General features: G+C 56.3%; 1 protein-coding gene across 1 annotated transcript in view; it reads left to right on the top strand.

The window, feature by feature from the left end:
* The window catches only part of DFNB31 (deafness, autosomal recessive 31), a gene marked incomplete at its 5' end in the record, with an annotated part of 60456 nt that overhangs the window by 40906 nt on the left and 6079 nt on the right, over nt 1–13471 (top strand). The window contains 4 exon segments of the mRNA XM_006772888.2: nt 503–539; nt 1709–1921; nt 2849–3058; nt 6315–6347. Coding sequence (XP_006772951.1) covers nt 503–539; nt 1709–1921; nt 2849–3058; nt 6315–6347 — 493 coding nt within the window.

Below are 13471 nucleotides of genomic sequence, written 5' to 3'. Positions count from 1 at the left end.
GCATCTCTCTCTCTCTTCCTTCTCTCTCTCTCTCTCTCTCTCTCTCTCTCTCTCTCCCTTTTCGTCTACACAGTATTGTAATTTTTAAATTAGTTACAAACATTTAAAAAGGTCCCAGGTTTCCCATTTTTTTAAAAACTGGATTTCCGGCTGCTGCTTAAAAACCCAGCTGCAGCCGAGTCGCATCTCTAAGGCTCCGTTCGCCCCGCCCCCCTTCCTAGGACTGGCCTGACCCCGAGGCCACGGATCAGTTGTAACCTTATTCTCTCCTCTCCTGCCTGGACTGTAGGTGCCTGGTTTTAGAATTGCTGTCCACGTGGCTTGACTGGGAGGCTGGGAACCGCCCGTCTGCCCAGGGGTTCATGTTCATTGATAGCTCCAGCGAGTGGAGGCCGCAGTTCTCTCAAAGCTTTGCTCACCCCGCTGCAGACCTATCTTTCCTTGCCCGTGCCCGTCTGAACTGCTCAGACGTGCAGCTGACCACGCTTCTCTTCCTCGATAGGTTTCCTGGGGACCCCACCACAGAAGGGGCAGACAAGGTAGGTGCCCTCCGTCCCCAGGCCTCCTTGTCCTTGGCTGCTTCTGAGCTCCGTGGGGGGAGCTCTGGACCTGCCATGTGTGCCGGCGACTCACACACATGAGCTCATTCATTTGGGCAGTCTGTCTGTCCATCTTCCATCGCACACATGCCTGTGAGTGCCTCCAGGCTCTGGGCAGCCCCGGGACACCATCCCAGACACTGGGGTTAACAGCCACGAACAGAACAGACCAGATCCCTGCCCTCAAGGAGGTCACCCCTAGTGAAGGAGACACACAAAAGAACAAAACGAACTACGCCCATGTCCAATCACAGGAATGCTCACTGCCATCACGACAAGGTGCTGGGTGTTACGAGAGAATGACAGATGGGACACCTAATTGAGACAGGGAAAGGCTGTCTGAAGTAGGAACAGGCGATATTTAGGCTGTGAACGGAAGGTCAGAGAGAAATGAATGAGAGAAGGGCTGGTGCAGGAGCCGGAGGGGCTGACCTAGTCAGAGGCCGCAGCCTGTGCCAGAGCCCCGGCAGACAGAGGGCGTGCCTGTTGGAAGAAGGGAGAGCCTGGGAGTGCGGTGAGCAAGGGGGGCAGGGACAGGACGACCGCAGGTAGGTGGCCAGCTCACACAGGGTTTGGCTTCTCACCTGAAGTGATGGGATGCCGTTGGAGAGCTTACGCAGGGAGCAAAATGAGGAGATCCGTGTTTTCACAAGATCATTTCAGCCGCTGTGTGTGGTGACAGGGAGAGGCAGAGGGGAGGCTGGTGGCATCCCAGATGCTGATGATGTAAAGACAGTGGCGGGAGGGGCTGGAGTGTGTGTGTGTGTGTGCCCATCTAAGTGTAGTTTGGAAATAAAGTTACTATTACCCCCAATTTAATAAGGGAGAGATTGAGGCCTAGAGGACTAAATGGGAACCCTAATAACATTGCTTCCCTCTGAATGGTCAAGAGGACCTGATGATACGTGTAAAAGTGCCATGTAAGACATGAAACTGCAACTGCAGGAGGCCACATGCACTCAGCACGTATTGGTAGCGTGTCCTGAGGGTTTGTCGGAGTGGGGAGGCAGGGGACAAGACCATGGAGGGACTGACCTCATCCCGCGGCAGCGTGGTCCTGGCCGGGCCTGGCCACTGGCTCCAGGGCAGCTCCATCTTCTGTCTTTCAGCTGGGATTTTACAAGGGGCCGGCCGGCTCCCAGGTGACCCTGAGCAGCCTGGGCAACCAGACGCGCGTGCTGCTGGAGGAGCAGGCGCGGCACCTGCTGAATGAGCAGGAGCGCGCCACCATGGCCTACTACCTGGAGGAGTACCGCGGCGGCAGCGTCTCCGTGGAGGCCCTGGTCATGGCCCTGTTCGAGCTGCTCAACACCCATGCCAAGGTGACTGGCACCCCTCCTTGGGCAAGGGAGAGGCTGGTCGGGGGCTGCTGGGGCCTGGCTGCAGCTCTCAAGGGCTCTGCATCCCTTCCTGCCTCCCGAGGTCCCCCCTCGTTTACTAAGAACCTACAAGGAGTCGGGCCTAATGGAACCCTGGGCAGAGACTGGTGACCACGATGGTCCCCTGCCCGGGGAAGCCCACAGACGCCTGGGGAGAAAGTCATTTAAAGTCTCCTGTGATCGAGGCCCTAACTAACACAGTGGCTTTTATGCACATTTGGAATCAATTGGATTGCTTTCAAAAAGCAATGCTTGGGCCCTGGCCAGTGTTTCCAGTGGTTAGAGCATCGGCCCTCACACTGAAGGGTCACAGGTTTGATTTCCATTCAAGGGCATGTACCTGGGTTGCAGGTTTGCTCCCTGTTTGGGTGAGGATTTTTTTAAAAAGCAATGCTTGGACCCCACCCTGGCCTGTTCACTCTGCATGCACATCTGTGGGTGGGCGTAGGCCACCAGCAGTTCCTACAAGCCCGGTGCCTGCCGTGCTGCCGGCTTTGAGAACTCGCTCTGGTGGAAGTCTGAGGTTCCGAGGCTGCACGAAGGAAGAAGTGAGGAACCCACTGGGCGTGGTTGCATTTGGGAAGACCTCCCAGAGGCAGTGCAGTTTGGAGAGAAGTGGGGGAGGAGCTTCCGGTGTGTTCCGTTGCTGCAGTCATGCCTGCTAAGGTGCCGGGGAGGAGGAGCCGGAGGGTGCTGGCCCAGCATCCAGGCCAAGGTGTTGGACTTTCTCCTGAGGGCAGTGGGGAGCCACTGAGGGTTGAGGAGGGGAGGCCAGTAGTCAAGGTGGCATGCAGGTCACTGGGGGTAGCAGGAGCCATCCCACCTGCTGGTGGGGCTCCCTGCTGAGTGCCCCATTGTCCCTGCCTCCAGTTCTCACTCCTCTCTGAGGTGAGAGGCACCATTTCCCCCCAAGACCTGGACCGCTTTGATCACCTGGTGCTGAGGAGGGAGATCGAGTCGATGAAGGCGCGGCAGCCCCCCGGCCCTGGGCCCGGTGACACCTACTCCATGGTCTCCTACAGTGACACAGGCTCGTCCACAGGCAGCCACGGCACCTCCACCACCGTCAGCTCGGCCAGGGTGAGTCCCTGCCCCATCCCTGCACAGTGGCCAGAGGGAAAGTAAAGAGACAGTCAGCCCTCCGTATCCATGGGTTTCCCATCTGTGGATTCAGCCGGCCATGGGTTAGAAATAATTTGGAAAAAGAAACCCTAAAAAGCCCCCAAATGCAAAACTTGAACCTGCCGTGCATCAGGCGCTAGGCTGGATGTGTGTGAATAAAGGGATGCCGGGCATGCTCTGTCGTAAGCCTGTACGCAGTGCTGTACCCTCTCACAGAAGGGACTTGAGCATCCAAGGGTTTGGTATCCATGTGGGGCCCTGAAACCAGTCCCCCACGGATACTGAGGGGCGACTGTCCTGGCTTTGGAGTGAGACCATCGGGTTCAAATCCTAGCACCGCCACTTGCCAGCTCCCTGCCTGCCTTTCTGAGCCTCGGTTTCTGCACCTGTAAAAACCTCATAATAGTGGAGGGCCTGCTGCGTGCCAGGCACGGGCTCTAGTAGAGAAGCATGGGGGAGGAGTAAAAATTGGGGCGGGGGGTTGGGCTGGGGGAGAAAGAAAAGATCAAAGCTAATGAGACAGGTGGGAAAAATAATGATCATCCGAGGGAGGCTCCATGACAAACTGAGGGGGCGCTCACACCAGAAGAGGCGTGATGATTTGGGTTTCCCCCAAGACACGCCCTCTTGTCATGAAGCCACACCCAGCCTGGTTTTCTCCTACACTGTCCAACCCCCTCTCCCCTCAAGAACGTGTGGTCCATCTCGGGGCGTGGTTCTGCCCTCAGGATGCTCGGAGGCAAATTAATCCCAGGAGGCCTAGCAAGGAAGGGGCCGAGGAAATGGATTGCCGTCCATTACAGGGAAAATCCCGTCCTTGCTGTCCCTGTCGGGGTGAGCGGGAGAGCCGGGAGGGAAGCTGGGAGATCTGACTGGGCTCCATATTCTCCTTTCCTGCCTGGATCACTCCTCACCACTCTCCGTGAAAAGGGAGGGATGGTTGAGTTGCCTCAGCATATTGTTCCCAGATGGCGAAATGGCAACTCTCTCAGTAGAGTCTTAATTAGACTTGGGACGTTGTCCTGAGCCCCATTCTCTCCTAGAGCCCGTGCCTGGCACGCAGCAGGCCCTCCACTATTATGAGGTTTTTACAGGTGCAGAAACTGGAGCTCTGAGAGTGCAGTGATGTGCAGGGCTGCGGACACAGTGGTTAGTGGGCACAGAGGGGCCTGCAGCCACCGGGAAGCAGCCTGCAGTGGGCATACCTTCCCCTTGCAGATCCCAGCTCCCAGCTCAGCCTGGCTTTTTTTTTTTTTTTAAAGCTCTGGGTAAACTTCTACTCCTCTGCCTCCTACCTCTACCACTGAGTCACCTTTATCCCCGGGGGTCCTTATCCCTTCCTGGGGTGACCCCAGAAGCTGCTGTGCATTCCTGTGGGCTCTGGATGTGGTTTCGGGGGAGACAATATCATGCTTTGGGATGAGCAGGTCACTCTGGGGCAGGGAGGAGCTGTCCCCACCTGTGTACACTCTCTGGTGTGCCCTGATGAGGGCCACATGAGGCTGCACCGAGTCACTGCTCTAAAACCCGAGGTCGGGGGGATTGCAGGCTCCAATTCTGGGGTGCTGGGATGGGGTGTGTTCTAGCCTGTGAGGCAGAAGATTTAGGTTTAGCCGTGGTTTCTCTGGGCCTCAGTTTCCCATGTGTAAAATGGTCTGACGTTGTTGCTGGCGCTGGCCACAGTAGCCCGAGGCCTGGAGGGAAGATTAGGCTGCAGGACTCGGAGGAGTCAGGGTGACTATTATGCCCGGGAAGGGCTTTGGGCAGGGGTCCCAGCCCCAGTTCAGCATTGGCCGGCAGTGACCTTGTCCCAGCCCAGAAAAGTGCTGCCCATGGCCAGTCTAAGCCACAGGTGTGGCAGTTCACCCTGCCCTGCTAGAGAGACCCTGCAGATTGGGGCACCCTGGGGAAGGCTGAGTTCAGAAAGGCCATGGGATGACTTGGAGTAGGAAGCTTTGGGGAAATGGATGGAAGGGGTCCCCAAGCTTCAGATGTGAGTAGCTATGGAAGTCTGTGACCCACCAGGTAGCACATGCATGTCAGATTAGGACTAACCAGCGCCAGAGTGAGCTCTCAGAGACGGATTCTTCTTTATTATTTTTTTTTCTTTTTTAATTAGAGCTTAGAGAGAGAAAGGGAGAGGGATAGAGAGATAGAAACATAGATGAGAGGGACATCGATTGGCTGCCTCCTGCACGCCCCCTCCTGGGGATCAAGCCTGCAACCTGGGCACGTGCCCTAACCAGAATGGAGCTGGGGACCTCTTGGTTTCATGGGTCGATGCTGAACCACGGAGCCGCTCCGCTAGGTTCAGAGGTGGATTCTAAAGGAAGATTGCCCAGGCAGGAGAGGCAGCGTGGAAAGGTCACTTCACCCCTCAGTGCCTCAGTTTCTCCCCTTGCATTGGAGCTGCTTTCCCAGCTGTTGGAGGATGCAATGATGAGCACTTCCCTGCTAGTGCCAGCACCCAGAGATGCTGCCCACAGCCCAGGGCAGGTGAAGCCTCGGTTCTTTCCGTCCTTTCCCAACCTGGCTGGGAAGACACCCCCCCCCCCGAGGATTTGCACCCAGGGCCTTGCAGACACAGGGAGACTTCTGGAAAGCGCTGGGCGAGGCATCTGCCACACCCTTTCTAATCTGCATCCCACCCAGGGCCCTCCACATGCACAGCCAGGCTCCTTTTCTCAGACTCTGAGCTTTCCTGCTGCACAGGCTTCGGCCCTGGAAATCCAGGTTTCCCCTGATCAAGTCTTCTGAACAGGGTCCTCCTTCAGGCTCTCCCTCTCATTAGCAGGTGTGACCTTGAACAAGTCACTTCCCTCTTCGATCCTCCCTTGTGTTTTTTTTCCATCTGCCAAATGGGAGTAATGACCGCAGCGCCACCTGCTGGAGAGTCTCACGATTGCCCCAAGGTGAATGACCATCTCCTGAAGGTCCTTCTCGAGGACGAGTGTCATTTCTGCAGAGCAGTGAGGTTTCCTTCATGCAGGCAGTTAGAATGAGCGTAGCAACAGGGCCTTTTCTTCCCCATCCTTCCATGACCTCTGACCAAAGCCTTCGAAGTAAAAAAAGAGAATTGTGTTTATTTTTCCTGTGTGTGCGTGTGTGTGTGTGCATGCCTGCACGGGTTTGGGGGTTTTTCTGTGCCCACCCCATCCCTAATATTTATTTGATGTATTTTTCTTTTTGCCTTTTGCCCATCCTTTCTCCCCAGGAGCGGCTGCTGTGGCTTATAGACCTGATGGAGGTACCGTCCATTCGGCTGGGTGGGGCTTTGGGAGTCCCTTAGTTGGGGCAGAGGTAGAGGGGCTGTGGCCCTTCCCGCCTGCCACCCCCTTATGGCTGCACTCAGCCGTGGAGGGCTCTGCGGTTCTTCTTGGTGCTCACTCTCTCTCCCCAGGTTTCCTCGGGCTCTGCCATTCCTTGCTGTGTGACCTCTGGAAGTGGTGTCACCTCTCTGAGCTCAGGTTTAGGAGATGTAAAGTGAGGATGTCATTTCTGTGCTGTGCAACTGTGGAGAGGCCTCTTGGCCCTTCATATGTCACTCTGTCGGCCTGGATGTTCTTCCCACTTTATATGGTCTGGCTGCCTCCTGTGTGTTCTTTGGCCCTTAGTTCACCTGCCACCTCTTCCGAGTAGACTTCCCTGATTCTCTCCAGACTTTTAGCCTCTGGCTCCTCCAGCACCCTGGACTTCCCTTTGTCACGGCTCTTGTCTCATTATATTCTAATAATCTGTACCAGCTGGGCCTGTTACCCACCTTGACCTTGGGCTGCTTGAAGGTGGCGACTGTATCCCCTGGTGCTTAGCACAGAGCCTGGCCCATACTTGGAGCCTTTCTTAATAATAGCAACTGGCATTTGCCAGAAGTTCTCCATGGCACTGGCATCATGCTTTCCAATCATATCTTCTTTGACCCTCCCAGTAACTAGTACATCACTGCTATGATCTCCATTTTACAGAGGAGCTCACAGAGGAGAAGCTACTTGCTCCGTGCTGCTCAGCCAGCGAGTGGTAGAGTCAGGATGCACCCCGGGCCTGCTGGCCTCTGAGCTGCTGCCATTAACCCCTGTGGCTGGCTGTGATGCCTCCCTGGAGGAGCCCACCAGCTGCTTGTTAACATTATCCATCTGTCTGTCTGTCAGTCTGTCTCTCATCCCTCCCTCCCTCCTTCTCTTCCTCTGTTCTGTTGACAGTGATGACTGGGTGCTCACTATGTGCTGTACACAGTTCTAGGTGCTGGAATACAGTACGAACAGCAAAGAAATTCTTTCCACAGTGAAATTTGGGGTCATGCTGGGGTGTAAGCGAGATAAACCACTGAAATGCTCAGTATAAGTGGTAAATGTGCTAAGCGGAGAAATAGAGCAGGAAGGGGATTTGGGACGGGGTTGGGTGGCAGAAAAGTGGCACCTGAGTACCGACAGGGAAGGGGTGGGGGAGATATCCATGCCCATCACCCACTGCTGGGAAGAGCACTTTAAACAGAGGGAACAGCGGGTGCTCCCTGAGGCAGGAGCGGGCCTGGAGTGTCCGAGCAAAGTCCAGGGGGCCGTGCGACTGGAGCAAGGTGCATGCAGGGAAGGGCCCTGGCAGGTGGGTGCTGAGGACTGGATGTTGACTTTGACTCTGAGATGGGAGCCACTGGCAGGTTAGAGCCAGGCTGACATCGTCTGGCTTAGCTTGAACAGATGCCTCTGATCGCTGAGAATAGACGGGGGTGGGTGTGTACCAAGAACAGGTTCAGTCCCAGGAAGGGCCTGGGAGGTTGTGCAGCCTGAGCTGCTAAGGGGTGTGATGACGAGCTCTGCAGGCACCAGCTCTTCCTGCTGCCTGGCTAGTCCTGGTCTTGGTGTCTCCTGGGAACCCCCTCCTTCCACACACGGCAGGGCTCGGACTGGGCACCTCCTGCTGCCTGTGTGTGGAGCCACAGGACAGAAACACCTCCTCCTGGAAGTCCTCCTGCAGGAGTACAGAGCACCAGCCCCATCCTGGGTGCCAGGAGCCCCACAGCCCCTCTGCTGTGTCCCTACCATGCAGGGTGCCCTTTACCCACTGTCGGCCTCAGTCTTCCCATCTATTTGACCAAGGCAGACACCCCCACCCCAGGCTCCTCTATCTCAGATTCCTCTCTCTGTGGGGAGATGCTGGGAAACACTCGAGGGGAGGCACAGAAAGGAATGGCAACCCTGTATTTCCACCACGTCTCTGTGCATTCGGACGAGGGATGCAGCATTACTCCAGAGACTGAGCCTGAAAAATAAGGTATACTCACCACTGAGTAAGTGCCAGGCCCTGGCCTGCAACAATGCCATGTATTCGTGAGCTCTGGCTGAAGCGATGCTGAGTAACAAACAACCCTCCAATTTGGATGAACAATTGCCTAAAACATTTCTTTCTTACGGCCCAAATCCCTGACCTCATGGAGCTCACACTAATACCTCCATTAATATGCCTGTCAGGTGCTTCGGCCTCTTCCGGAGTTTGTCTCCCCAGGTAAGCAGGGAGAGCTGGTGGGGTGCAGGCAGGGACCACATCTTTCCCCTGTCTGTGTCCTTAGGGCCAGCCCAGGGCCTGGCACAGAGTGGGAGCCCAGGAAATGTGGAGCAGAAACTGAAATGAAACCGCACTCCCGGCCACTCAGGATTCTCTTCTAACATTCCGGCCTCCCAAACACTCCTCCCTTGTCATAGGAAAATGTCCTTTGCCTGGCACTCGGACAGGCAGGGTGGCAGGCGACTGGCTACCGGTGACCCAGATGCCCCAGACGGTGGCTCCAAATGGAGCCAGTTTCCATTCTGCCCGAATCCCCTGGCTCATGCTGCCCGCTGATCAATCCCAGGTCAGACGTGGCTCCTTGTGCAGCCGTTTCCCTCAACCACACGCAGTCGATCAATGGAAATCAGATGCAGCCCTCCCCCAGCGACAGATTGTGTTTATTTCCCATGTGCCTAATGGAGACGCAGCCCTGGGAATTTCTGCTGCCTCCGAACAATATCATTCCTCTCCCGTGAAGGAGGCGGCCTGCCCCGCAGTTCCGAATTCCTCATCTCGTGCAAGCAGGCCGGGCGGAGGCCTTCAGTGCGTGGGATCTGCAGTCCCACACGTGACTTGCCTGACTAGTAGCCGCGTCACCTGGGGCAGGTGGCGTCAGCTTTGGGGGCCTCAGTGTCCACATCTGTGTACTCGGCTGAAAGCCCAGCTCTCTGTCGGTGTCCTGAGGATTCAGTGAGATCAGGCGTGGACTTGAAGGCGTGGAGTTCATGGAAGTTGATTTTATTGCTACTCTAAAGGCTGGCAAAGGGCACTGCAGAGGAAAAGGGTTATAGAGGTCACGGCCAGCCTGGTACACATGGAGCAGGTGCCACTGGGAGCCTGGGGCGCAGCTGGGACTTGCCCCAGCCTTAACCACCGCTCCTTTTCACCTGGATTTGGGAGGTTTTGCATGCCCAGCCTCTCTGCCTGGAAGGAGCTCCCTGGACCTGCCTAAGGGTGAGCGCCTGCCTCTAAAGGCCCTTCTCCCCTTCTCCCCTTTTCCCCTTCTCCCCCTGCAGGAAGGTGAGAAGGGGGTGCAGGGGTGGCTGTCAGCCTTTTGCTGCATCAGCCTCCCTGCTCATGGCCTCCGTGCCCCTCCTCATCCAGGCTAAAGGATGGTGGAGACGCTCAGGCCTGTCTCAGGCCCCGGGGAGAGCAGAAGAAACCCATCTATTCACTCACTCACTCACTCACTCAGCAGGCTTCCATGAGCGCCTCCTGCATGCCAGACTGAGCCAGGCACTGTAGCCGTGAGCAAGACGCCGCACCTGCCCTCCTGAAGCTTAGCAAGTCCACTGGGGAGGCAGCCTCAAGTCATCTACAGAATTCACACTCCGATAAGTGGTGGAAGGTGGTGTGAGAGCCTGGGATGGGGCCCCTGACCAACCTGGGGCATCATGGGTTGGCTGGCGCATAACCACTGAGCCACACCCACCAGGCTCCTTTTTCTCTTATTCTCACTCCTCCCTCTCGTCCCCCTGTGACCTTGAGAAGCCTTTGTGACTTAGTGCTCAGCTTTTCCACCCGCCTCAGGCCTCTCCCTGTGCATTTGGGGCAGACGTGGGGGGAGCCTGTGGTCCTGGCATCAGAGTAAAGCAGCGTGAAGAACAAAGGGCTGAAAATAGCACCTTTATATAAGAGCCCCCCATTGTAATGGGGGACGGAGGCCTAGAAACCAGGGAACTGGGCGGGAGGGAAGGGGGGCGAGGGAAGGGCCTCATTTTGCTGAGGTGGCACCTGGGCCATGCGCACCTCCATTTCCAGGATCCGGAGTCCTCCTGGCAGAGGCTGGCACAGTGGAGTGCCCTTATCACTTCATTTCCTCTTGTCCCCAATTTCATCTTGTCCCCAAGTTCCTTCAAACCATACTCCTGGGATATCCAGGCCCAGACGGGCCAACTCAGACACTAAGGTTTTGGGGTGTTTTTTTTTCTCTGAAAGGAAGGGAATTTTTGGAACCGCCACAGATTGGAGGCCGAAAGAGATGGGGCAGCAGGTGCTGAGGGCATCCTGGCCCTTGTGGGAAGCAGTCTGGATAACAGTCAGACCTGAAATAAGATTCAGCTTCCTGCCCCATCCTTGCCGTGTGACCTTGGGCAGGTGGCCTTCCCTCTCTGAGCCTCAGGCACCTCAGATTGGAATGGGTGAAAGATCCCTCTGGGTCTAATCCTTCAGATGGGCACTGGCCTCAGTGGGTGCAGGAGAAAAGAGGCCCCAAGAAGCTGGGGGTGGGGGAGGGGTGGCCAAGATGCTCATGCCAACTCCCTGTGAGCTCTGACCTTGATCCTGCTCTCAAAGCCTCTTCCCTTAGCATTTCTGCTGACGCATCCCCGGGCTCTTAGCCTGCTGTCTGCAGCTATTTCAGATGCACAAGGAACATGGCCTGGGGACTCGGGGCTCCTGAGCGTCTGGATTCGGCAGATGGAGTCTGGCAGGGCTGGGCTCCGACCCGTCTGCCATTTGCTCCACGCAGGCCTCCCTCCCAGGGCTGGCCATTTGTCCTGCTCCTCCCTCCCCTTCCGCCTTCCATCCCTGCCCTCAGTCATGCTCCAGGATCCCATTAATAGCAGAGAATGGCTGAGACCAGGGGCCAACAATGGCTGTGCTCTCTCTTGGTCCAGAGAGAGCCGCTCCTGGGGCCCTCTAGTTCCTACAGTAGCAGGGCCCTATCCAATTCTGGGTCAGGTAGCGACTGCATGGGCTTTGGGGTCCCCCTGGCCTGGGTTAGAAACCTGATCTTCTGTACAATGGCTGTGTGGCCTTAGACAAGCCACTGCCCTCTCTGGACGTATGTCTGTCTAGAACAGGGGTCCTCAAACTATGGCCCGCGGGCCACATGCAAATATAAATATTGTATTTGTTCCCATTTTGTTTTTTTACTTCAAAATAGGATATATGCAGTGTGCATAGGAATTTGTTCATAGTTTTTTTAAAAACTATAGTCTGGCTCTCCAACGGTCTGAGGGACAGTGAACTGGCCCCCGGTTTAAAAAGTTTGAGGACCCCTGGTCTAGAAGATGGGAACTGGGGGAGATCTTAGTGCCTGTCTCACACTGGGAATCTAATGAGGTCACGTACGTGAAGCGCCCAGTAACTGAAGTGCCTGGCACACAGTAGGTCCTCCAGTTTGTAGTTCTCTGATCTCCTTCTCAGAGAAAGTCACGCCTGCCCTGTATGTCCAGCTCACATGCTTGTTCTCAGGCTCTGGGTCCTTCCCCCTCTCCCGGGCCCTTTTCCAACTGCCAGCCCCGCCATGGATCCTGAACAAGGGTTCTGGAGCAGCTGCCGTGTGTGTGGCCCTCTGCTTGGTGTTGGGGACACAGGGGCCCACTCATCTTTTATCTCCGGGGCCTTCTCCATAAGTAAGGGCTGCCTGATAAATACGTGTTGAGTGACTAAGGAACTGCTGCAAGTTCCGAATGTGTCAGCACAGGAGAGAGTCCTGTGTCTCGGTCCCACCAGGACTGTCACCTGAGTCTCCAGCGTGGCTGCAGGTGGAATCCGGGGGCAGGTGACAATGCTGCATTGGACGGTGCTGGGGGCCCCGCTGGTCTTTGCGGTAGGCGTGTCCCAGGCTTCTGACACTCTTCGTGTCTCCTGCCGAGGTCAGGATTGTGACTGCCAACCCTCGGGAAGTCACTGCATGTACCCAGCCCCACCTCGCCATTCACCTTAACTGTGGCCGGCGGTGGTGCCCGCTGGACTGTTTCCAGGGAGCACTGGACGCGTTACATGTCGGCGTTTGGAGGGGGTTGTGTGCGAGGGCTGCGGCTTCCTTTCCGCCGAGGTGTTCCTATGGGGCCAGGGCATGTTCTGCAGCTATTCCGTCTCTGAGGCTCATTTGCAAGATCTCAGACTTCTGGTGTAACAGCCGCCTCCCCTTGTATATTGTGCCAGGCTCTGTTCTGAGCATTTTTGTAGGTGTGACTGTATCAACCCCATGAGGGAGGGATTGCTGTGACCCATTTTACAGATGAGGAAACTGAGGCACAGAGCAGTTCAGTGACTTGCCTACCACCCGTCAGCTGAAGCGGCAGAGCTGGGTGTGATCTCAAAGAAGCCAGAGCCGGTGTTGCTAGTCAGTGGGTGGGAGAGCAACCTCATCACTCCACCTCCTAGGGAACCCCCAATTGTCCTGGCATCACTGAGGCCGTCAGCAGCATCCTCCTGGGAGGCGGCATACAGGGGACGGGGCTGGAGAGAGCAGGCGCCCGTCAGGGGAGCCTCCGCTTTATTGGGAAATGGGGCAGTCGTTCCAGCCTGAGTTTGCACGAGAGGCATCATGGGACCAGATGAGGAGCCTGGGAGTGAGGGGCTCAGAGCCGGGAGGGCCGAGCATCCTGTCCATTGGCGGGTTCCCATGATGGGCCTCCGTGATCGTGTGCCCTTGGCCTGCCCAGAATGCTCAAGGCTTCGGGAGGAGCCCTGGAGACGGGGGTCCGTGAGGATGACCCAGCAGCCTCTGCCCTAGGTGTAGAGTCGGGCGCCTTCCATCCCCTCCCATTGCCCTCACCCTCATCCAGGCCACTGTGCAGCTCCCCGTGGTGAGCGGTAGCCACCTCACTCCATTCTCTGCCTGCCTAGGCCTCCTCCCCGTGACAGCCAGAGCTATTGGCTGATTCATTTACTCCTCAGTCCACTTGTGGACTCATTAATTTGCTTAATAAATATTTATCAAGCAGCCACTGTCCTGAATACTGAGGACAGAGTAGGGACCAGGCAGTTACAAATCCTGCCTCTTAGGAGTGTTTATCCTACTGACAATAAGCACATTAATAGTATAACATCAGGTGGTGTTATATAGAAAAACAGGGCCAGGGGTTAGAGTGGGGCGTG

This window comes from Myotis davidii, unplaced genomic scaffold (assembly GCF_000327345.1).
Source record: "Myotis davidii unplaced genomic scaffold, ASM32734v1 scaffold866, whole genome shotgun sequence".
NCBI lineage: Eukaryota > Metazoa > Chordata > Mammalia > Chiroptera > Vespertilionidae > Myotis > Myotis davidii.
This window is presented reverse-complemented; position numbering and strand designations above follow the sequence as displayed.